The sequence below is a fragment of the Triturus cristatus genome, chromosome 8, assembly GCF_964204655.1.
Source record: "Triturus cristatus chromosome 8, aTriCri1.1, whole genome shotgun sequence".
Classification (NCBI taxonomy): domain Eukaryota; kingdom Metazoa; phylum Chordata; class Amphibia; order Caudata; family Salamandridae; genus Triturus; species Triturus cristatus.
Window position 1 is genome coordinate 1,170,237,802 of NC_140591.1, and position 25,760 is coordinate 1,170,263,561.

At 46.8% G+C, this 25,760-nt stretch overlaps 1 protein-coding gene across 5 annotated transcripts in view; it reads right to left on the reverse strand.

Annotated features, from left to right (window-relative positions):
• The window catches only part of TSGA10 (testis specific 10), a 505,694-nt gene that overhangs the window by 231,791 nt on the left and 248,143 nt on the right, over positions 1–25,760 (reverse strand). For all 5 annotated transcript variants that reach the window (XM_085622835.1, XM_085622834.1, XM_085622832.1 and 2 more), the window contains one exon: positions 3,900–4,054. In XM_085622835.1, the coding sequence (XP_085478961.1) occupies positions 3,900–4,054 (155 nt within the window). The remainder of the gene's footprint in view (positions 1–3,899; positions 4,055–25,760) is intronic.

A 25,760-nucleotide genomic window follows, 5' to 3' on the forward strand; every position in this document is an offset into this window, starting at 1 on the left:
TAATGGAGCCAGTCTAATCGCGATGGCACGAAGTACGAGTTCCAGTGGACTAAAAGGACCTGCTTGGTTGCCACAAGCACTAACGTGATAGCCCGCCCCTTCAATGACTTTAAGGGGTATATTTGGGGATTTCAAAGTCCTAGAAGGATGTAACTAGGGAATCTGGGGAGGTCTGTGTTGTAGATCTCATTAATGTCCGCTAAAATGATATTTTCTTGGGTCATTTCAAAAGAATTAGTGTAAGTGTGCCAGTTTTCCCACAGTGTCTCCAACAGGGTCCCTCCCCGCCATGTTTCCACTTAGCACACTAACTGGCGCAGAGTACCAATACTGGACAATCTTTAGCATCATTTCCTTACACGATGCAATGCACCAGTTGCGTTACATGAGGACACATTCATTTATTTTAGGCACAGGGAGATTAAGTGATTTGCCCAGAATCACAATATGTTTCCCAGATTCGAGGCTGACCGTCCTAGCCGTTAGGCTAACTCTTCTCTCCAGAATCTTAGGTAGGAAGGTCATTTTGATTGCTGCCAATCTCCCTAGCCAGGATAGGGTGTACTTCTTCTATGAGGAAAGGTCAGATCTGGCAGTGTTCACGAGGTTAGCACAGTTGCTTTCTGCGGTTTGAATTGGCGTCTGGAGTATCTGAAGGTCCAAGTATCCCACTCCGTGAGGTGCCTAGGTGAAAAAGAAGAGGTGTTCTAAGTGAGCTTGGTCGGTCTTGGGAAAAGTGAGGTTAAGGACGTGATTTCGGAAAGATGATTTTGAAACCAGGGGCTCGTCCAAAGTCCTCCATCTCCTGTATCAGAGGAGGCAGGGAAGTAAGGGGCCTCACCACCACTATCATCAGATCTGCGTCAAGTGCTAGCTATGCCCTCTGCCCCCATCTGCAAATCCCCAACATCGGTGTTCCTGCGTATGCATTCGGAAAAGGGCTACATGTAGAGGGCAAAAAGTAGGGGGGACAGCCCTGGCTAGTGCCCCTAGCGACATCAAATCATGGTTGCTTTTTAGGAAAGTGTATGCTCAAAACAGTAGGCCAGAGCTGGTTTCAGGGACAAAATATAGATCGGATTGGTTCACTGGGAAAAATTACGTTTTATACGACGGGTCTAATCTCCTTACTTTGAAAAGTTATGACAAAGGCAGTAGACCTAGCTTACTTATTTTGAAAAACATTTGTTAAAGCCAGCAGGCCTTTAACAGTGAATTGTTTCACAGTGTTTTTCAGGGTCAACAAAGGAATTTTCGTACATGTAATCTATAGATTATAGTAGTAGGCACGGGTTTTGATAATTCATCTGAACAAACCATGGGGATAGAAGATTTGCACTATAGTAATCAATGTTAAGTTCTATAAGGAGTTTTTTTAATTGTTTTGATAAGTGGAATTTGTACATATTTGTAATTTTATTACGGCATACCTGATGGTTACCTTGTGCTTATGCCCAACACAGTAGAACATAGTTTGTTATGGTGACATGGCAATGATAAAGGCTATAAGTCTGATTGTGTATTATGAAATATTATGATGAAGGCAGTAGGCCTGGCTACTGATTATAGAAAGCAAATGTTAAGGTCAATAATCATTTAAGGGTAGATTGTTATTACTCTGATTTAAGGCCTACAGACAGGTATTTCGTTACATGGAATCCCACAGAATACTGTAGTAGATAAGGATTTTGGTCTTAGTTATCCCATCTGACAAGATTTCAACCTGTTCAGTCAGGTGCAGCTTGGTTCCAGTGGCACAGTGAAAACATTTCCTTGGCCAATTATGGTTTACATCAAAAATACAAAAGGCTATTTGAGGAATACTTGCAAACAGTCTGACCACTGGTAATTCACTCAGAGTAGCATGCTGGACCAGTCTTCCAGACCTTCTGAGGGTGAAACACCCATCTAGAGTAGTGACTCGGATATCACGGCTGAAGCTCAGTATCAAGACAGACATCCAGCAGAAGAAAGGAACTCAAGCTGTGGTGTGCTTTCTCTGCTCTTGTTATGCGGAACTGTAGGTCTGAAATATGCACTTCCTATATTACCAGTGACATTTCCACAGTATCAAGAAGACAGAGGGAAGCACTTGTGACTGAATGAAAATACGCTGCCTGCCACATATGGGTGATTGTGAGGGACCGTGTACTGCCTACTTGCGCTGGAGTCCACAGTCCTTTGAGGTTCACGCCTTGATCCCTGCCCTAGTACTTCCTTTCATTGTGGTTTAAGGAGCTCTCTGTAGCTCTTTGCTCTGTGGTTAAGTCATATCTAAAAATAAAACAACAGGGTAGAAGGTTGTTTAATTTCACAACCAGCCATACAACCTTCTAAAGTAACGAACCTTAGAGACACATTGAATAGTGTGCTATAATTGTTTTAAAATATCACAGTCCACCATAAGACTGGTTTCAATTTCGTCCAGTCTCCTACAAGGAGCTCTCACTAGGGATCCCGTCCTGTTTGAAAAAAGTCTTATCGCCAGGTTGAGGAACTGTACCGATGAAGCATGCTACCTTGGTTGGTAACACCATAGTCAATACCACACTTTGTGTACATTTTTATCACTGGTGCAATTACAGCATTGCAGTGCAGGAGCCAGATAAGCACTTCCACTCCCCATATATATTGCTTGTTGGCAAGTCAGAGCCCTACCTGTAACTATGACTAACACCTCCTATCGACCCATAATGAAGCAGCTATATGCTATCAAAGTGTCAGCAATCGGATATTTTATAACATTTAAGTCTGATGCAGGCCTATATGTGCATGTAGAGTGCAACTTGGTTTGTGTGACAAATATGTTATGTGTTGCGATGTGGGAATATTTCCTGATGTGAGTTAGTCTAACTAGTGATCCCTGACACTTGGAACTGGGGCAAAGCAAATGTTTAACTCTGCGCTAGAGTTAGTACATATAGGTCGTCAGTAAATATTCATACGTTTCTGCTATGTCTCACTGTGCCTGTTTGAATTACTCCAACAATGCATTTGAAATGTTATAACACCCTTGAATTTCTGAAGGAAGTTAGTCGAGATTTAAACACTTTGTTCCAGAATAGTGCCATTGTAAAATGAACATCTCTCCCTAGGTACCAACATTTGGCCAAAGTGCCTTGCCTTGTGAATTCATGTAGCAATCATATATGGAACTCCAACTGAAATGTGCCTGTAACTTTTTTGGGAAATCCAGTTGACTATTTATAAACGGTTTCTACTGGAGTTGTGGCAAATTCGTTTTTGCTCACTGATTTATGTATATTAAGCAGAGAAACTGGACTCTGATGGTTAGATACAAATAATTACTTAGCCAACAGGCTCCAAAAGCCATTTCCAAAATATAACTGGAATCCATGACATAGCAGTTTATAATTAGAAAAAATATATGCTAAAAACCTAGATCTGACAGAAGCCATAAATTGATACTCACCGGTCATTTTCACAAGGAATTCTACTTTTAAAATGAGACAATTGTAATTTCTAAAATCCTTACATCTTTAAGAAAAGTAGTAGTTTTACAATTAAATGAGACAATTCAGTTATTTTTGTTCACTAAAGAGAAAAGTGTGTGCACTGTTGGTCATCTGTCTATTCTACATCAATGGAAGGTGTGTGATATGGATTCCAAAATAGGATCATCTCTAATAAACTGTACAATGTGTTCACAATCTGACCTACAAATAGATAATAGATACTCATATCTCATCAGTGCTTCTAGTGAGATGTGTTAAGTGGCAGTGCCTTACAGACCAGGCCATGCTTCCTCTACATAACAAGGTGGAGCAGTTTTACAAACACAAGACTGGTAGTAAGGCAGCAGCAAATATTTATGAAAAACAACATAAATCAGCCAGAAATATTGCATAACTTCATTGACTTTACAGGGCAACACTTACTTTGATCATAAGGCTTTCTTCAAGGGCAGCAATCTTCTCTGTTTTGTCATCCATACTAAAAACTAAAGAGTCCTTTTCTTTGTGCATCTCAGAGATGTTTGTTCTTAGAAGAGCAATATCGTCCAGTTGGGAAATATTCTGGCTTGTAAGTTCACCTGTACACAAAAGGTACAAGAATTTATCATTCTAAACATGCAGGTTTTTCATCACAAAAAGAAAATGTTAAAGGCATGATTTAGAAGACAGGGGGGAAAAGAAATTGGTTAACCAAAGTTGTTTGACAATCTTCGACTCTCAAGGTTTAATCCTCCCAATTCAGAACTCAGTTGATGTGAAAATCTCTCTTAATCTATCATTGGATCCACAGAGTTGCAAAGGTAACTTTGCCAAAAACAGTGAGGAAACAATCGCTAAATCTAGAATCAATCTGCCACCATATCCAACAGAAATTCCTCAGTTGAACGAAAGGTTGGTTGAATTTCCCAAAAAGATGAGCAGTGTCCCTAACATGCTGGAAAACAAAACACTCTCTGCATGTTTAGGAAACTAAATATGTGGGCACCTACAATGTACCCCCATTTTGGGGACATATTTAAAGCACCCACAACTGATGGTTAAACTTCTACCACCTGAGAAAGGCATTGTATTGTAACTGTATTTATATAATACTTACCACCACCTCTGCTGACGAGGTGTTGAAGCACCTTTTTGGTAAAGTAGCATACTACTATGGGAAATCTCAGGGTTTATGGTTAATCTAAATTTGTTCACTGGTATTTTCACACATAGTTGAAGTTCATAGGTTTTTGCTGTGTTCTTAAGATGAGCCATGTCATGAAATAAATCTAGGTTGTGATCCTAGAGATTCATTCTATTTAGATTAGTTAGGCAGAAGATTAAAATATAGGTGCTTCACTGTTTAATTTGAACTGGTGTTTGCTGTTGCGTGGCACTTAATTTTCAACACTGGCTCTTATGACAGTCCATCACCTGGTGGTGCTGTTCACCTTATTTTGAGGTGAGCACAACAACGGAGTGTTTAATAATTTAATATACATTAAAAAGGAATAATACCTGCTGCCCTGACCTTTCCTGTAGCTTTGTTTGGCCTGCAATAGTCCACATTGTCCCACTTGTTGGAGTGTGATGGTTAGTAGTGGTGCTGGTACAGGCTTTGATAGCACTGGCAGGGGCAATGGGTGGTGCTAGCTGCAGTGGCCACCTGAGAAGTGCCTTGGCACTTACATTTTTACAAATTACAAATTAGACACTGACTGGTTCTTAATTAAATTAAAGGTTTACACAATTTAGGTCTATGTGAGTATGTAAATTAGAAGTGAAGCGAGCAGAGGATTAGGATGCAGTTAGAAAATGTTATGTTATGGGAGAATAGGCTTTACAGAACTAGAAAGGCATTCGATTTAACATTGAGTGGTTAATGAGGGGTAGTGCAGGTGGGAAAAGTAGGGGCAGGAGAAGCATTTGATAGACGGATGGCAAGTTAATTTTCATTCTGGGACACAAGAAGGATCAATGGTTGTTACATGCAGGAACGTGCTGTATCTTGTAGCATTTTACGTAGTCCATTTGACTGTCAACGATGTTAATCTCCTTTCTTTGATAGATAATGTAGTAAAGTTAGTCCTATACTTCTTAACTTTGTACTTGGCATTTTTGTGAAGTAAGATACCAAGTTGTGTGGTAGTGTCCGATTGGCTAACCCTTGGATTTTTTAGCCCTTGGATTTTTCACAAGTACAATTTGAGGAGTGGACCTTCCTGTTTAGATCTCTCCATTAAGTTCATGTATGAAACAGAGGTTCAGTGACACGTCTCTCAGGTGATAGGATTGATCTGATTCCCACTTGATCCTAGAAAATAGTGCAGGGACATATGTCAGTAGACAAAGAAGGCAAAATGTGTATTGACACTAGACTTTGTGGACAAAATCATGCAGATATTCTTTGATGGATCACATTGAAATTAACCAAGTCTTAATAATTCTCTTGAAATCCAATTGATTCTCAGTGATTTGATTCTTTGCATCTAGGGATTTCCATAATTTAGCAGCTCAAATGGAGAGTTTCGTGCCACCAATGTTTTTTTTCCTGTGATATGGAATTATCAGATGGGGTACAAGCCTAGGACGCTAGTTCCTTAGTAGGAACTGTTTGGTGGTTTTTGATTGAAGGAATTTAAATGTCTCATTTATTGCTCTGTGAAGATGCATAATAGCTTGTAAAAAGATCTTCTTGCAATTGGGAGCCAGTGGTGAGCCAACGGGACAGGAGAAATGTCAGTTCATATGCGTGCATGTAGAAGTAATGTTGCAACCGAGTTCTGAATTCTTTGCAGCCTTCTCCTTGTTAAACCTGTAATGCTGTGATATTATCTTTTAGCATAATCCAGTTTTGAGAGGATGAATGATGTTTTTGCATTCACTTTTTGAGGAAATCCATAATTTGAAAAAATCTGTTCAAGTGTTTTCTTTGTGTAGAAAGTTGTTTTAGACAGCTTGTCCACTTGAGGGGTCATGGGAAAGGCACAGGTCATAAGAAGTTTAAGATTGCATACCGCTGTAGCTATTTTTGGATCATGACTTTCTACTCACATCAAGTCAATATTTCTGTTTTGAAGCAATTATTTTGAGGTGATTCATGGCATCAATAGATGAAATATCTGACAGGGGTTTGCCTCCAACCCAGTCTCCCTCTAAATGGCTTCTACAATACCTCGCAAAGCTGATTTGGAGGGGAATCTATCAGCCCGGGTGAATACATCCAAATGTGGGGCATTTTCCACCAGTGCACTGATAGAAAATTCCCTACAATGTCAGACAAAATGCATCTGCTCAAAATATTGTCCAGGAGAGGATATGACTGTCTGTTTAGGTCTCGCCTAGGCAGCGCGCATGCGCTGGTCTAGGAGGGCCATAAGCAATCGGTCTGCTCCTTTTCCTTTTTGCTTGTGCTGGCATCCACCTTATGGGAGCGATCAGTGGCGCGCGTTCTAATTGAAAGCATATGGCTTTGGCGCCACCGCGGCTCGCTCCAGCAAGGCGGAGGCCAGCGCAAGCACAAGCACGAGTGTGCTTTAAAAAAGCTGCTGCTGGTTTGCGCTCCAGCATTAGTCATTCATTTCATTTAATCTTTATTTTGGTTAATAAAACCATAAAAGTCTTTCAAAAGAATAAAACAATACAAAGATTCCCACAGTACATCCTTTTGAACACAAAATACAATACTACTTATTCCACTGGATTCTACATGGACTTGACCGACCAGTTATGTGATTTTCTAAAGATATTTTAAATTTGTACAATTTTACATAAATCTATTTTCCCTAATTTTTCCCTTCTAAAAAACAAGTTTGAGGAATACACATATCAGGTCATTTAATAATACAACAATACAATTAAATACCTTTAAAATAGTGTTTAAAAAACTTATTTCAAAAAAGAATTTTACGCATGATATATAAATCAATATATATTTCATATTATAATCATAAAGTGCACGTGCCAGGCTTATTATAATTTTCTATTTACTTTGCAGCCTAAAGTTTCAAACCTTCCCTTTTCCTTATTAAGCTTACGCCAAACAAATACCTGCTAACGCTAAAAACCACTGTTTGTGCGGTGTCAGATCGTAATAGTCTATCTGCTTCAAGGCAGGATCTAGTACCAAGTAAGCGACAAATGGGTTTTATCCATTTCTTCCTGCATCGCACATAGGCTGAACAGAAGAACAGCAGATGTGTTTCATTCTCTATTGCACCTAAATCACATAAAGCACATCTGCCCTCCTCTGCCCCGCCTGATGCCCATTTCACGGTATTTGACTTTATTTGTAAGATACCATAGCGATATTTCAGGTATAAAGATTTAGCTAGCTGCGGCTGTATTTCATGTAAAAAGGGCTCAAAGTTGGGCGTGGCTTGGAGCGTCAAGATGGCGGTCGCACTCTAAGAGTGCTCCTGACCCCTCCGTCATCCGCTCAGCCATCCCTATGCATCGCTGCAATTCAAAGAGGTTTGAAACTTACTGTTACCCTCCTAGACTGGTAGAAGATGTCCTGGTGAGCTGTGGCACCACAGGAGGATCAGAGGGGCTGCCCATCGAGAGTCAGACTTGCGGCCTACTTAAGATGGTGGTGAGGGCTCCAGAGTAAATCCCAGAAATCTGCCCGATTGTGGAGAGTTTGAACGACTGCACAGCTGGGGATGCCACTTGTCCGGGGTGACTCCCTGCGGTGCTATTACTGGCCGGAAAGCCGGGCCTGGAAACTTACTGGAGGCGGGGATAGAGCTGCGACCACTGCCAGGAAGACCTGGGCACATCACGGCCTCCCTGCAACATGACACCGGGAGCTGCTTGGAGCCGAGGAAGGCCCTGACCACACCTGGGCTGCAATGCACCGATTGCCTGTGGCAGCCTTACTCGCGGCCTACCTGTCGGCGCTCCGGGCCCTGAGACGTGGACTGCTGAGAGGGCCTGTGCCGGATCCCCGGGGCTGTGCACACTGTGTCGGCGGCGGAGGGCCGAGCTGTGCTGAACAGTTGGGGTCACCCCTCTGCCTTGGAGACACCCCACGACTGGCTCCATGCCCTGGGTGGTTCTGTCGCCGCTGCGGGCTGGGTGCACCTGGGGGCTGGTGCACGATCCCGCGGCCCGTCGTAGAGTGTCGGCTGAAGATCGCGCCTGGTTTCCCGAAGCATATGCGGTGAGGAAATGTGCAGCGACCAGCTTTGACAGCCCAGTGACTGCGGCGTGCGGCGGGGCTGCCCGGAGCTGATCTGCCTCCCACCTCGAGACCGGGGAAAAGCCCCAAAACAAACCAAGGCCTGCAGCTGTCTCCCCTTGCCCCCAAGTGAGCCGGCGGGCCGGAAGGTTGGACTTGCTTCAAGACTCCGTGACTCCACCATCCCCCGCCCTCCACGGTACCTGCCGGTCTTCCTAACTGCCTGCAATCCCTCCTGGAGGAACACCCCTGGCCTCTCCGGCCCTATGTAGTTGTGGACTCCCTCCTGATTCCTCCTTTGCCTGCTGCATGCCCATTGCTGGGGGATCGGACGCTAGGGGAGAGCGGCAGAGAACTGGCAAAACGTCCTAAGATCATATATAAACCTGTCTCGGCGCAGGTGTAGCCGTGCGCAGGTGCACTCCTGAGCCCGCCCGGTGACTAACTGGACAACTGGGACCGGAGGGTACTCGCACAGAACTGCACCCTGGGCTGACACGAAGCCCGTCACATGGACCAATTCCCAGTATCCTCCATAGTGTGCCTTACGGATCGCCGGGGGAGGGGCCAGAGGCTGCCTGGCGGAGCCTGGACATCGCCATCTCCTACTATCTGTAGGCCCACCCGGTTGAGTGACCCCGCTCGGCGGCAGTGCCCCGAGTCAGCACCTGCCCCCTGAGAATGCGTTGTGGGGGCTCTGTGGTCCTTGTGAGCTGCGAGACCTGCCCTGGGGGCCGCATCAGCTGTCCCTTGTGGTGCTTGTGGACTCCGACCTGTCTCCGCGCTGCCCTCTGACTCGGGCCCCACGAAGGGATGCTGGCAGCGCGGGGGGACCTCGGAATGGCGGCCACCAGGTCGGGTGGCGGTGTCTTGGTTCCCTGAGCCCAGTGCCTTCCTCCTTCAGGCTCTGCTGGGACCTAGCCACTTCCTGTACACCCTGGTAAGAGGGCACTTCGGCTGCACGTGTCGGGCAGCGGGCGCCTCTTCTACAGACTTCTGGAGTCGCCAGCCAGCACCCACCCCAGGCCGGACTATCGCTGACTTCCCGGATGGGCGGACCTCCTGCGGCCTGGTGACTTGTGGCGTCCTTCGCGGCCGACCATCCTCCTGGCTGGTGAGTGGGGCGCGGGTCCGGGGGTTCGGCTGCACCATTGAGCAGCGGGCTGGGGGTTTGGTACCTTCTCCTCTCGCCCTCCCCGGTGCCCCGGGTCCTGCGTGCCCCCCCCCACCTGGGCTCCCTGCGGGGCCCATGGGAAATTTTGTGGGTGCTGCCCCACGGACACGAGAGACCCCATCTCCTCTGGATCAGTACCCGCGGCGCCGTCATCGACGGCCGGACGCAGCCTCTGGGTAGCGCCTGACTGGGACTTCATATCCTGACCGTCGGCGGTGTCTTCCGCCTGTCATAATCGTCTCCACAGCCTTGGTGACAACCGGGGGCGCTACACCTCACGCTTCATTGTCTGGCGTCCTCTAGACAAGGGGTTGGGCTAGCTCTTGCACGGATCCCCATAGGTTGCTGAACGGCTGGACACTTCCCCCTCCATCGGGAGGCCTTGCGCCCCGTTTCCCCAGCGCCCTTCCTGGAGAACACATCACCCTTCTTGGTCCTGCGGCCTAGGCTGCGGGGCGCTTGGCTCGCCGGCGGGTCCTGGTCCCTTCGTGCTGCACGTCCTCTCGGGTTGCCCCCTGGCTCCTCTGGCTGGCCCTTCGGACTGGTGCGGACTACTAGGCCTTGTGCGGGGCGTTTAGGTTTCTGGGTCCACTGGCCTGGTCCCCGGACTCTTGGCTGCGGTAGGAGTGCCTGGTGGCAATGGGGAGGGATAGGGGTCCCAAGCCCACGCCGGCCCCCACCCAGACGAAGATGGACCGGTTCACCACCTCCGACCCAGCGTTCTCGGGGCAGGCGGGCGGGGCTCCCTCCCCTCCCCAGGACAAGGATCTGAACACAATCCTTCAGGCCATTAGTGCCTCACAGGCGTCTGTTGAAGGGAAGATTGGAGAAATCAAGGTGGACATCTCCCTCCTTTGGCAAGATCTCCGCAACGCCACCGGGCACCTCACGGAGGCCGAATCCCGCATATCCACAGTGGAGGACGATATCTTGCAATTAAAGGAACAGGTAGCACGCCTTTGCACCCACACCAAGGAACTCCACCGACGCGCTGAAGACGCGGAAAATTGCACCTGCCGCAATAATCTCCGCCTGGTGGGATTTCCCAAAGGGGTCGAGTCGCACCCGATGGCTGCCTTCGTCGAGGCCTGGTTCACATCATGGATGCCCCGGGACGCTCTCTCTCCCTGGTTTGTGGTTGAGAGGGGCCATCGTTCCCTCGCCCCCAGGTGCTCCCGTTCGCCCTATCATACTGAAAGTCCTCAATTTTAAGGATCGGGACGCCATTCTGCGGGCGTCGCGGGCCCACGGTCCCCTCAGATTCCAGAATCATACCGTTATGTTATTCCCGGATTACACCAGGGAAGTGCAAGATCTTCGTTGTTCTTATATGGACGTTAAAAAGAAACTGCGTGCCCTGGGCCTCCAATACCAGCTTCAGTTCCCTGCGAGCCTCCGAGTCATCTTCCAAAATAAAGCTCAATTCTTTGACACGCCCCAAGCAGCATGGACATGGCTGATGGAGGAGCATCCCCTCCGCCAGGGGCGGGACACTTCTCCGGGTCCCCGGGCACGGCAACCCGTGGTCCCCGCAACTCATCCAGCCGCTCGGGCTCTCCACGCCGCACCAGGCACTGATCTGTCACCGAGCGGCCGGAGATGTCCTCGTTGCCGACTCGGGGGGTTCCCCCGGGATTGGCTCGGACCTCTCCCGCACTCCCACACTCTGAGGTTCTATTGTGCTGGGCCTGCTGCTCTTTGGTCCTCTGGTGGGTCTGTCTCCTGATGAAGGCATTGAAAATTGACAGAGTTTCACGCTCACCTCTTAGATCCACTAGCCGACTCATGGCTCATCCGTCCAAATGGAGGGGTCCTCCACGCAACCAACCCAAGCGTTTTAGTTTGGTACTGTTATAATGGGGGGTCGACAGATACTTCTGTTCCAGAAGTGTAGGGTGGGGGGAGGGGGGATTGTTTGGTATTGGGTTTTCGCTATGCTGTTGTTGTTTGTATTGTTTTCTCATTTCAGCTACCACGGACCACCTCGCGCCGACCCATCAGGGGCCGGGTGCGATCTTCCCGCAGGTGCCCACCCACCCTGAGGCAGGCTCCCATGTGCGCCCTCATGTCTTAGTGAGGGTGCACGACCCAGACCCACGCTCCACCCGCCATGAACGACATAACTATTCCTAGGGCGTCCCTAAACGTTTTGTCATGGAATGTTAATGGCCTGTTGGACCGGGTTAAGCGCACGGCAGTTCTGTGCTTCGCGCAGCGCCTTAACGTGGATGTCCTCTTGCTCCAAGAAACGCACCTGATGGGTAACTGCTGCCCCTTCCTGGCGCGCTACGGGTATGATAGAGTATGGCATTCCGGCTTCTCCAGGGGGTCCCGGCGGGTGGCCATTCTCCTCAAACGCGCTTTGCCTTTCGTACTCACTCAAGTCCTTCACGATTCCCAGGGTACATCGGTGACGCTCTGTGGCTTGTTGGCCGGTTCTCCCCTCAATCTTATGTCCATATACTCTCCCCCCTCACTGCTGGCAGCTACCCTCAAACACACTGCGGCGCTTCTGAATGATTTGCCCCTGGGACCTACCGTCATTGGGGGCGACTTCAACACGGTCTCTTTCCCGGCTATTGATGTGACTGGCCCTCCCTCCACCACTAGACTGGCGCAGGCGAAGCAGCTGCGGAGTTGGTCCGAGTCTCTGGGCCTATGCGACGCGTGGCGCGCCTGGCACCCTCATGCCACCCAGTCCACCCACACCTCGGCAGCGCACCACACACAGGCACGCATAGATGCGATTTTTGTCCCCTCAGTTGACTGCACCAGGATTGTAGATGTCCGGATCCTTCCTAGGGGGATCTCTGATCACTCCCCGGTGCTTCTTAGTACAGGGGCTCACTCCCCCTCTGCCCGCCAGACGTGGCGACTGAACGCTTGGTTCCTCCATGACAGAGAATTTAAAAAGGTGGCGAGGAGGGAACTCCAGCAGTATTTTCTCGCTAACGAGGGCTCGGTGACCTTATGGGAGGCGGGGAAAGCGACCATTCGTGGTGTTGCAAAGGGTCAGCTTAGGAATCAGAGACAGGCGCAGCTACAGGAAATTACCTCGCGGGAAGCGCAGGCCCTCCGCCTAGAGCAATCCCCTTCACTGTCCGATGACGTGGCCCAGGCCCGACGACTCGCCCACCTTAGGGCTGAGATCAGGCAGTTATCCATTGATGCCGCCCGGCTGCTTTGGAGATCGTCCGTGGCACGAGTGTATGGCTGGGGGGGACAAAAACGGCACGATCCTGCACCGCCTGGCAACATATCCCAGAGCCAACCGCATCATCCCAGAGGTGGTGGATGTTGAGGGTGCAGTGCACAGCAATGCGCTGGTGATCGCCCGCATTTTTGCCCGTTATTACCAGCGGCTTTACGCGGCACGGACCCCTGGCTTATCCCTCTCAGCCTTCCTCGAGCAAGGCCATGTGCGACTCCCCCGGCAGAATTCCATCGCTCAGAAAGACCTGGATCGCCCCATTTCTAGGGAGGAGATTGACGCAGCAATCTCTCTTGTTTTGCGGGATAAGACCCCGGACCCCGATGGCCTTCCGCAAGAATATTACGCGCTGTATCGTGAGACCCTCGTACCTCACTTGGCCGACCTATTCAACGAGCCTCTGGAAAAAGGTTCCTTTCCCCTCGAGACGGACATCGCCACCATCGTGGTCCTCCCGAAGTCCCAACCGCCGTCCCGTCACTGTGCGGATTACCGCCCCATCTCCCTTATCAATACAGGGATTAAGTTGTACGCTGCCATACCCTATTTATCCCTGTTGGTGCACCCTGACCAATGTGGCTTCATGCCCTTGCGCGGGACCGGACACTGTCTTCGGAGGCTACAACTGACTCTGGCCCACCGGCACCTTCTTACTCCCTACCTAGCCCTCCTATTTATAGACTTTGAAAAAGCCTTTGAATCGGTGGATTGGGCATACCTAATGGACGTGCTGGTCGAGATGGGGTTTGGGCCCCACTTTAGGGATTTGGTCCGCGTTCTTTACGCCCACCACCGAGCACGCGTGTTGGTTAATGGGGTGCTATCCGAGGCCTTCCCTATTGCCAGGGGGACAAGGCAGGGCTGCCCTCTATCGCCCCTGCTCTTCGCTTTGGCAATGGAGCCTCTGGCCTCTCGGGTGTGGGCGCGGCTGGGAATGGCCCCAAACAGAAGCAGACAAGATAGCCCTGTACGCAGAGGATGTCCTGGTCTTCCTGGCCGAGCCTGCGGTCTCCGGGCCGCAGTGCCTTCGGATCTTGCAGTCCTTCGAGCACACATCTGGTCTCCGGCTGAACTCCGGGAAGTCGGTACTGGTCCCATTACACTTATCCAGTGAATGCTACGATTGGCAATCCACCATTCCGCTTTGGCGCCAATCGGTCAAATACCTGGGGATTTGGGTCACCATCCTTCCCGAGCTAGGTTGGTCTCTCAATGTAGCTCCTTTGGTAAAGAGGGCTAAGGAGGATCTTCAAAAAGTGGAAGACCCTTCCCCTGAATCCCCTGGGGAGGGTCGCTCTGGTCAAGATGATGATCCTCCCCAGATTCCTCTACGTACTTCAAAATACCCCTTTCTGCCTCCCCAGAGCTTGGTTCAGGGAGCTGGATAGCCTCGCTACTAAATTCCTTTGGATTGGGGGGCGAGCGCTTTTGGCCCTGACCACCTTCTTTGATGGGGGTATGGGGATGACACATCTGTATCTCTACTTTTTGGCAGCGCGCCTTCTAGTCATCCATGACTGGTTTAATGGGGGTTGGGCAGACCCAGCATACCGGCTCGAGTTGAGTCAGTTGGGCCTCCCAAAAATTCAATCCATAATGTACGGGGGAACCATTCCGTCTCAGTTGCCCGACGTGACGCGCTCCGTGTTGCTGGCCTGGCGGGCGGCCCTACGCTACACTCGCTGGACACGTAGGCTGACTCAATGCACACCCCTCTGGCAGGGAACCTGACTCCGCGAGGTTAGTGGGTTGCGGGGGTTTAACTCGTGGGACCTCATCGGGGTCTCGCAGCTTGGGGATGTCTGGGCCAACGGCCATCTGCATTCATTTCAGGAACTCCAGACCCGTTATTCCCTTCACCCATCCCAATTTTACAAATATCTGCAGCTGCGGCACGCCCTCCGCTCGCATCTTCCTGACGAGACAAGGCTTCCGGAGTACAGTCCTCCCGAGGCGCAGACCATGTTGGGCGACTTGGGCAGAGGGGGCATTTCCCGCATTTACCGTACTCTCATCAACAATACTCCCACTTCGTTGGACAGGCTGCGGGACCAATGGGTGGAGTGGGTGAGCCCTCTTGACGAAGCTGATTGGCGTGACGACCTTATGGCCCCAAAGACGATCACAGCATCCGCCAAGCTTAGGTTGATCCAGCTCTACTATCTACACGCCGCCTACCTCACGCCCACGCGCCTTCATCACGCGGGCTTGCGCCCAAGTGCGTCCTGTGCTAGGTGTGGCTGTGATCCCGTTGATTTTTTCCACATGGTCTGGTCGTGCCCTCGCCTGGCGCGATTCTGGGGATCCATTGAGGAGGAGCTCACGGAGGTTCTGGGCCCGACGGTTCCCCATGACCCACGTCTTTCCTTACTGGGGATCACGGACGGGCTGGATGGGACCAGGAATGAAAAGATCTTCCTTAACACGGCCATGAATGTGGCCAAGCGCGATATCGCGGCGGCGTGGAAATGCCCCGAACCACCCTACCCGGGGAGATGGCGTGGGGGAGTGGACTGGTGCGCGACCCAAGAAAAAACCCTGTATGTCGCACGAGGATGCTCTAAGAAATACCATAAGGTGTGGGGGAAATGGTTGGGTACTATGGACTGATTGTCACAATTTGTCTAAAGATCTGTGATGGTGTATGCCCGAACGGGCAGGGGACTGTGGGATGTCATGCTGCTGTGAATGTTCCTGACTCACTGTGTTCCGTGCTCTTGCTGATCTTCTGCCTCTTTGTTTTGTATGTAATCTTTTTCAAAACAATACAATTTGTTTTTCAAAAAAAGGGCTCAAAGTTCCAAGCTGTTTTTATTTGGAGGAACCTTGATGTCAAAGATCCCACAGTTGAAGAATGGGACATAGAATCATGTATAAACGACCAATAGGTTTCCTTTAAAAGCTTTTTTGAGGTTGTTGTCAAGCCAGACGGCTCATCCCAAAAATGCCTAAGTCCCAATTTAAAAAAACAATCGTGAATATGCTTTAATCCAATCAAGCCTACACCTTTATTAAATCCTAGGATTTCCTCAAGGCCCTCTCTAAAATGGATAAGCTCATCTGTGCACCACAGGCGAACCCAAAACAACAATGGTCGTAAGTTAGCCTGATCATCCACACGATGAAAATTTAAATCCATCAATACAGGAGTCAGTGGTGTTCGTATAGGGAGTCTTGGTACTTTCCTTAGAAACTTATTTTCACCCACCTTGAACGTATCATACGTCACAGGGCCCTACAGCTCTGCCTCGTACAATGAAGCCGATTGCGCCTTATATTTGTATACTTCAAGAGCCGGTGAAACTACTTTGGATAAACTACTTTCAATTTTCCTTATTAATGGGAAAGTGTTATGGAGTAATATAGTTTTACTTTTTTCTAGCTGAGGTCTCCAAGTCATTTTTGAATCCAAGGTGATACCCAAGTAATTAAAATCATGCACATACTCGATCTTCTGGTTGTTCACAGTTACATTTTTCCTAAAGGTTTTATGTGGGTTAACTACCATATATTTAGTTTTACTGGGGTTTATTTCTAGCCCCTTGTCTTCGCAGTATATCCCAAAAGAATTTATTAAGTTTTGCAAACCTTTCGGTGTTTGGAAAATTAAAATCGTATCTTCAGCAAAGAGGAGTGCCGGTACTGGCACCCCCCCCAGCCTAGGGGAATCATGATCACAACCCAAAAGGTAATCAGGGATGTCATTGACATACAACGAAAATAAATTTGGGGCTAAAACGCACCCCTGTCTTACACCCCTATTAACCCTAATTGGTTCAGTTAATTCACCTTGTGGGCCCCATCTGACCCTTGCCCAGTTATCCTTATGTAATCTTATTATCTGTAGAAGAATTTCCCCCGGGACCCCTTGATTTTTTAGGGACTTCCACCGCAGATTTCTGGGAATAATGTCAAATGCTGCTTTTAAGTCCACAAAGGCGATATACAAGTGACCCTTTCTAAATGTTATATATTTCCAGGCTATACAAAGAAATCTAAAAACCTGGTAAATCGTGCCAGTCTTTTCTCTAAAACCTGCCTGATATTGTGATAAAATGTTATATTCCTCAATCCAATCGATCAGTCTATTTATAATTTGCCTAGCATATATCTTTTGTAGAACATCAATAGGGCTAATTGGTCGATAGTGTGAGGGATTATGGCGATCGCCCTTCTTAAAAATAGTCGTAATCTCTGCCCCTTTCCTCATTTCCGGTAGCAATGCACCTGAGGCAATAGAGTTACACAACAAATTGATATAAGGGCCCCAAACACCTTTGTCGTGCTTCCATAAGTCTCCAGGTATTTTGTCAGGACCGGGAGCCTTTCCTGTTTTTACTGTATCTATGGCTGCCAATGTTTCCTTCAAACTAAATGATAATGGTACTGCATTTAATGTTGTTCCATATTCTAGTGGACAATACTCAACATCATTAGGGGAAGCAGAGTAAAGACTAGAAAAGTGTTTTACCCAGGTATTTGCATCTAAGAAAAGGTCCTTGCTACTTCTTCCTTTTTTATTGCCCTTTGATATCAGCCGCCAGAAACCAATTTGATCTTTTGCCTTTGCTGCTGTAAGTAGTTCTTCCCAAATGTTCTCTTCCCATTCTCTTCTCGTATAGGCTAATAATTGCTTATATTCAGCCCTTTTTTCCCTTAAGGCCGCTATATTTTTGGTTTTTGAGGCAAAAATGAGCTCAATTTTTGCAGTGCGGCATGCTTTATTATACCACGGGCTTTTCAACTCCGCAGCCACTATGATCCCATTACTAGCTTTCTTTGGAATGTTACTCAGTATGGGTAATAAATCTTTGACTAATTTGCAGTGAATATCTATAATCGGAATATCTGAAATAGGTAAATCTATATACGAAGAAACCCCATCTGCAAAAGTTTCATAGATCTGTTTAATTACCGCCGCGTTTCCCCCTATCGAGGGCCATTTTAGTGCTCTCCGATTATTACTTAATAGAGGATCTATATTGTCACTATCTGGTTCTCTTGAGCTTGGAGTAACAAGATGAAAAAGGTGAGCTGCCAATGTCAAGCGTAATTGGTAGTGGTTACTCTCTGTTCTGACGTCAACTACTAAATCAAGAGCCATCGACCAGAGCTCGATCGAAATTAATATGTAATCTATATGGCTCTTTAGAATATTTCTAATAAACGTGGGGGCTTTTGGGCTATCAGAGGGCAAGCGGTCGTTACAGGCTCTTATGCAGTGCTCCAAAACAAATCTTAGTAACTGTGCAACTGCTATTGTGCATGGCACTACTGGATTACTATATAGGAGCGGAATATTATTAGCCAAGTCTTCTTCCTCGAAGATGTTTTCTAGTCCCACCCTTGGTTCGTATTTACGGTTAAAATCGCCTCCCACAATTTTCAGTGCCCTTGATTCAATCAAGCTTAAAAGATTGTCTAAATGCTCAATAACCATCGATTGCCTGCTTGCTGGATATGGTCTGGAGTATATATTTAATATATAAACTTCCTTTTTGTCCGGTGAATAAAATTTTACTCCCAAGATATCCTGCGAGCAAGTTTCTACTAATTTAACATCAATACCTAGAGTCATCTTTACCCAGATACAAAGGCCTCCTGTGGGTCTCCCTCTGACAGAGGGGATAGCATCCTTGCTAAAAGTTTTATAGCCTACTTTATGAAGAGGTTCTACGGCCCAGGTTTCTTGAAGCATAATTATATCCTTCTGCCCGATAAATTCCTGCCATGGGACATCTTCTAAATTCTTTCTAAGACCTGCAACATTCCAAGAGATCAATGTTATCTCTCCTGCACAGCCCACCTCATTTTTTCCATATGCCCATTTTTTGTGCCAGAAATATACTTGGTACAATTCAATCTAGTGTTCCTTCTATTATTATTAGCTGGGTCTACCGGATCAGTATTTGAGTTAGAAACAATAACCATGGCGAGTCCTTCCCCTTGAGGTTCTAGCTCAATTGCCAATAGTCCCAGTGCTTGATGTGTGAATGATTGTCAGTCTTGGGCATCTAAATTTGACAGTGCCTGATATCTATTTGTCAATGGCATAGGGTGCTGTCTAACATTTAGATGCCTTAACTGTGATCTATTAAAAAACCCCAATGGAAGTGTACAAATGTTAGTGTTCGGCAAGTGTGTTATCACAATTTTATTCAGAATGTGACGAACCAACTGAGGCCTACGAAAATTGACCACTATACAATCTCCATCTATATTCTTGGTGGAGTGACCTATCCAACCTACCCTACGAACCATTAATATCTCCTTAGTGTCGGCCAGTTGAAAGCTTTTATGTTTAGCTAGCCAATCTATGGTTTTGTTTCGTAGATCCTCCCAACTTTCTCTCTCAGTCATTCTAAGAGTAGGGACCCCTGCCAGTATTAACGTATATGGGCATGAAGCAGGGGGCAGGTTTAAGATATCCAAGTTCTGCTAGAATTATGAGTTATCATAGGATTCCGTATGTCGGGCCTCCTGTCTGCGTTCGGGCATGCTATAAGATTTCTCTGTGTGTCTACAAATTTGGGACCAATTGGTGCCTCCTGGGGCCTGTCTTCCGTGCTTGTCTGCATAGATTGAATAAAATTACCGCCTTGCACTTCCCTAATCTGATGTATAGTTCTATCCTCCTGCTCATAATTTCCCCTATTTTGCTCTTCAGCCATTCTGCCCTCCTTGTTATTGCCTACATTTTTTATTTTTGTTTCTAAAATATTCAATTTATCCCAAAGCTGAGTGAAACCCTTGTTAAAAAAACCTTGTACATCATTTGCCATTACATCTACAATTCCAATACTGGCAGTGGCATTGATTTCTGACACAACTTCCTTGGTGTTACCCCAAACAGGATCGAGGAGCACATGGGCCATTTCTGTCTGTGTGCCAACAGAAATAGTTTTAGTTTGACGTCTATTTGTGTCATGTTCTATATCTGACCTATCCATATTTTCAGAGGCGATCACAGATTTAAGTTTTCTTGCCGGTGCCCCCCGTTTTCTTTTTGCAGGCAAAACCTCACTTTTTCGTGCTGCCACATTTTTCGATACCTTAGTCCTGGTGGCTCTACCCTCTGCCACTTCTGGCGTGGGTTCTGATCTTGGAACAGTAACAGTAAAAGGAGAACAGGACGGAGATGAAGAATTAATAGGGGATTTAGTGGACAGATCATCATTTACACTTACACCCATGCCCACTACCTGAATGCTTCTTTGCGTTTGTGGGTCCAGGGAGAGTCGTCGCTCCGTTAATTCAATCTCATGGATCAATAATGACTCTGCCCTTACCAAGAAAGCATCCAGTGTCCCCACTGCTCCCTTGCATTTCTCCATTCCCTATTAAGACTCAATTATAAATACATACAGGCAGGAGATGACAGGGAATAAGGCAGCAATATATAGGGGGAACCTCAGTAAACAGTACCTTCCTGTGTCTGTAGATGTCCGATCTGCAGTCCCGGTAGCAGAATGTTAGGGATTTTGCCCAGCTCAGCCATTAGTCATTCACAGTGATTAAACACAGCACAGGCCTCGCTTTTTTTTTTTTCATTCCCCACCTCACTCTCTTTCTCTTTTTGCTCGCACTCTCTCTTTCGCTCTCTCTCTTTATTGTCGCAGGTCGCATGTCGCACAGAGACAGCAATTCGTCTTACAATATTCTTTGTAACGACAATTAACAATAGCCTCAATATAAGGCAGACACTACTGACCCATAAAATATCACATTAGAAGTTTTCCCTCGTGCACGGCTCTCTCTCCAGGGTGTCCCATCACATTCCATTTTACTGCATTGCATTATGTTTGCATGTCACTTTCCTACTACCGGCTGCCGGGCCTAAAATGCTTGAATAACTCAAGTAGTGGCAGTACTTTATCTACTATGATTTCAAAATAACAATCAACAATTGCTTCCATTAAAGGAGGAAAGACACCATAGAGCCAACCACAGAGAAATGTCACTAGAGGGCAGGGGTAATAGGAGTGTCAACCCCGGCTGTACATGGGACATTTAAGGATGCATTGGGTGAGAGAAGACAGGAATAGGGGCTAGAAGTATTACACCAGACCCAAGATACATTTTGAAGAGGCGCAATGTCACAGGGGCTCCTGTAAAAGCACTCGCAGCATCTCTACCTGATAGTAGCATACCTGCACGAGCCACTCACTCAAAACAAGCATTGGCATAGCCAATAGGTCTCGCCTTTGGGACCTTATAAGTGTTTAGCCATGCAACACTTGATGTTGTTGCACCAAGGATATTGTGCTGGATAACCAAACACTTATAATGTTCCAAAGGCGAGACCTATTGGCCATGCCAATGCTTGTTTTTTAAAGCTTTCATTAGTTCCACCATATATATCTAGGGTATCTGATTAGGTTGCAGCAATAAACCACCAACAAAGGTCTGAAGTCTCCTCCATTATGTGTACTCCGCTCTCTACTTAAAGTTGGGGCTTACAAGAAAAACACTTTCCTTTTGCACTGTATAAGGATTCCTGATGAAGTGGGTTTAAGAAGGCTGACATACTACTGTGCATCAAGCTAGAAGGTGCCCCCCTTAGTGACTAAAAATTTCATCAATACTCCACAACCGTTCAATCTCACATCACATACGTGAACACACACTCAAATACATGACAAAATGTAAATACCACAGAAGCTCTGAAAAAATATATATGGTTTTAACCCTGCAATATGATTAAAAATACTTTAAAATCGCATACAAATATATAAAAACATAAATCACCTATCACAAAGACAAGGAAGATTTTTCTAAGACAAAAGTAATCTGTCTTCAAATATGTACACCTTTAATATATGTATCACTGGATGTCCATGATTTTTTAATTAATAACATATAAGTGCATTCAGTGTCTGTAGATTGTGTCTTAATTTTCTGGCGACATGTTGTGGTGGAGTTGACTTAAGGATTCCCCCTTCTTCAGGACAAATACATGAATATAGCTTCCATAAATAAGTTTAAAAAAAGCCCTAAAGGATATATGGATTATGGTTTACTTTTTTATGGAACGTTTTGTGTAGTTTCATTGACTGCACCAAAGTTAAGAAAACAAAAAAATGCCTTTTTAACGGAAACTCTGACCTAACCATAATTACAGAGGTGCTATTGCCGCCTCTGTAATATATATATATATATATATATATATATATATATATTTTTTTTTTTACTGAAAAAACAAAGGTTACAGGAACGTTGTAGTTAGGAAATAGAGTTTAAAAAAAACCTTGGAAATTCACTGAAAAGACCAAGGACTAAAGGGACGTTATAGTTAGGTTCAAGTTTTACACACATCATAGACATTTTGCAGTTACAGTTACCTGGGCTAACTATAACGTACGCCCCCCACAAAGCACTGCTTATGTCTTCACAAATTACATCAGTCATGAAATGGTCAGTGACCTCTCCAATGACATCACTGATGACATCATCCAGTGAGTGTGAGAGTTTCACAAAAGCTTCTGACACTAAAAGATATACTGAGCTACTTCATACATTAAATTACTATTCTTTCTTTACTACTAACGAGTGTTAGTATTTCTAATATATATCATCCGAACTATAATTCTGTTTTTAAAGTGGGTGAACTATTTATGACTTAACTAGCCTTTATGCTGACACGTCTCCTGCTGATGTATGCATATGGTAGTACTTTGTGACAGTCTAAGCTGTTCATTGAGATTTCACTCCACAGTGATGGCTGACTATAGTTATGTTTTACAACATACTGACCCCTTAGCTTAGACCTCTCTTTGGTATAAATGAGTGCAGTAGTAGTTTGCAAAAAGTTAATCTGTTCACTAAGACATCTCTCTAAGGTGATTGCTCAGTGTAGTAGTGGCTTGCAACAGACTGACCTCTCTGCTGACACCTTTCTCAAGGATGAAGAATAATTGTACTAGCATTTTGTGATACTGTGGCCTGTATGCTGAGACCCCTCTACTGGGTGTATGCTGTTGCGGTTTGTGTAAAACTGAAGTCTGCACTAAAACCTCTTTCCAGGTTGACGAATGTTGTTGTGGTTTACGATAGACTAGCCAGTACAGTTAAATGTCTTACTTTGGTCATTAGTGTTTAGAGTAGTGGTTTAAAACACAACAAACGTCTAACCATACGATCAGTTGTTCCGTATCTTACCAACGCTTTTCTTATCCCATGAATGTTTGGATTTCATCGTGAATCATTTGCTGGAGAGAGCATAGAGGTTCTAATTCTATGCTCTTGCAATCTCCCCATACCTAGCATATTTTAGGGAGCCTCTGTGGGCAGCCTTGAGCCTCGTAAACTGTCACCTCTAAGCCCATACAGTGATCCATCCCTCTTTTCCACATTGCCAGGGTTGGAGGGGCTGCGGCCTTCCACACAACTGCAATATCACGTTTTGCCAAGGTCAGAACTAAAAATTACAGTAACAGTTTGTATCTGTTACCGCCAAGTGTATCGATGAGATGTAGAAGAACATATTTCAGGACCATCCATACAGTCGTGGACAGACCTCGCTCAAACAGGCTGTCCCTCCATGCCAGAAATGTACCACAACCCCATACCATATGCAAAAATGTGCCATCGCCAGTGCTACATCTTAAGCAGGTCAGGGAAGTGATTACCCCCATCCACCAGAGGCGATGACATGTAATGTATAAAATATGGAGATATTTGAACTGAATCAATTGAAGTCTGGAGGCAATGGCCACCCCTCGAGGTGCTCCCAATGCCTCAGTTCAATCCTTGTCCTACAAGGCTCTCACAACAGTTTCCCATGCCCCTCAGAGAGTGCCAAAGGCATAAGGATGGCTAGAAATAAGTGTCTGGTAGATCTTTGCAATCCTGCAATCCCCAAGGTCTTCCATAATAGGTTTGCCTTCCAATGGATTAAATTCCCAGAGGTCGGGTAGAACTGCAATATGAGGAGTCAACGCATGTTGGAGCTAGAGTTATCTATGGAACTGGCTGGAATGTAGCTGATAGTCTACTTGTAGGGTATGAAAAGACTTAAGGACTGTGCCATCCATAACATCACACAGTGTAGAGATCCCTATTAAATCCCATTTCTGGTAACCTTCCAGCGCAGCCACCTGCGGAAACAGGCGGCCTTGCCGAAACGGCATCCATTCTGTCAGTCTCCCCACTATCCCACTTGGCAAGAGAAGATCTCCAGTGATTCAGGACCACTCTGGTTGCTGGGAGGAGATCACCAATACTATCGTCACCATATAAATATGAGATGGGCGGGGTGCCACTTCTCAGAGACATAGGTGGGATCACCTTGGAGGTTATGCCACCTGTCATTGATAATCAGCAAATGAGAAGGACAATAATACGATTCGATATCTGCCGTGGCGATGCCTCCTCAATAAGCGGATTGAAGACGCGCTGGCGGCACGAATGGACAGTATCACGTCTCGCATGGACAAACAAGAAGGAAGAGTAGAGTCGCTTGAAACACGAGTGGCCGATACGGAAGAAAGTCAAACCGACCTTGGCAAAAAACTGCGGGGCATGGATAAAGTCCTGGCGCTCATACAACAAAAAAATGAGGACTTGGAAGCGCGCTCGAGGCGCAACAATGTCCGCATCACGGGAGTGGCGGAAACAACGGACATCACTAACATGGAGCAATATGTCGAACAGATGCTGAAAGAACTGTTTGGGTCGGGCTTATCATCGATGTTCCTTGTTGAACGGGCACATAGATCATTGGGGCCCAGGCCTAAACCAGGAGCGCCGCCCCGGCCTATCATTGCACGTGTCTTAAACTATAGGGACTGGGACACGATATTGCGTATGGCAAGAGACATGACCGGCGTGCAATATAAAGGCAATCACATCGCACTATACCCAGATTACACGATGCAGGTACAGGCCGCTCGGAGGGAATTTTTGCCGGCGAAAAAACTTTTCCAGCAGACGGGCACCAAATACTCCCTCATATACCCTGCAAAGCTCCGGGTACAAGGTCCCGGAAAACCATCCTTCTTTTTGGATGCGAAAGCGGCTCTGCAATATGCCAAACAACTGGCGAAGGACCAAAAGACTCAAGTAACTGCAGGCGCACCGGACCAGCGAGACAGGCTAAGTGATGTTGAATGACTGTCACCATTTGATTTTTGATATGCCGCTGGGTATTGCCTGTCCGGGCCGGGTCGGGTCCTGGTGAATGTTTGGTGCTCTGGAGGGTTAATTTCAGATGCTGGAAGGGAAATGTGTAGAATTGCGGGACTGGGGGGGGTGGTCCTTGAGCCGCCACACTGGGTCAGCGCTCGATCACCCTGTCATGAGTACAGGGTTAGTAGGGGGCCAACCTGCGTACCTCAGGGGATGATTCCCACTCATCGGTTACGACCAATGACTGTAGTTTCTATGGTAGGGAGGGGGACCTGGGGGGACATTGCACAACCTAATTGGGGGGTTGGAGCGGGTGGGGATTGGGTTCAATTGAGTTTGGGGGATTCTGTTGGGTTTTGTTTATGTTCTAGAGTTGGGTCAGAGGAAGCGAGATTTGATGCTGCAACGTATATCGTACACTGTTCACCGCTCTGTCGACAGTCACCTAGCATATGGTGCTCTGGCCTCTGCCGGGCATGGTGGCCCGCTGGGCCGTTAGGGTATGTGATGTTTATCAGAGGGGAGTGGCTGGGCGGAGTGCAACATGGGACAGGTCTGTGGCTTGAACGAGTTTTATTCATATGCCTGTCGCCGTGCAGAAAATAAAATGTA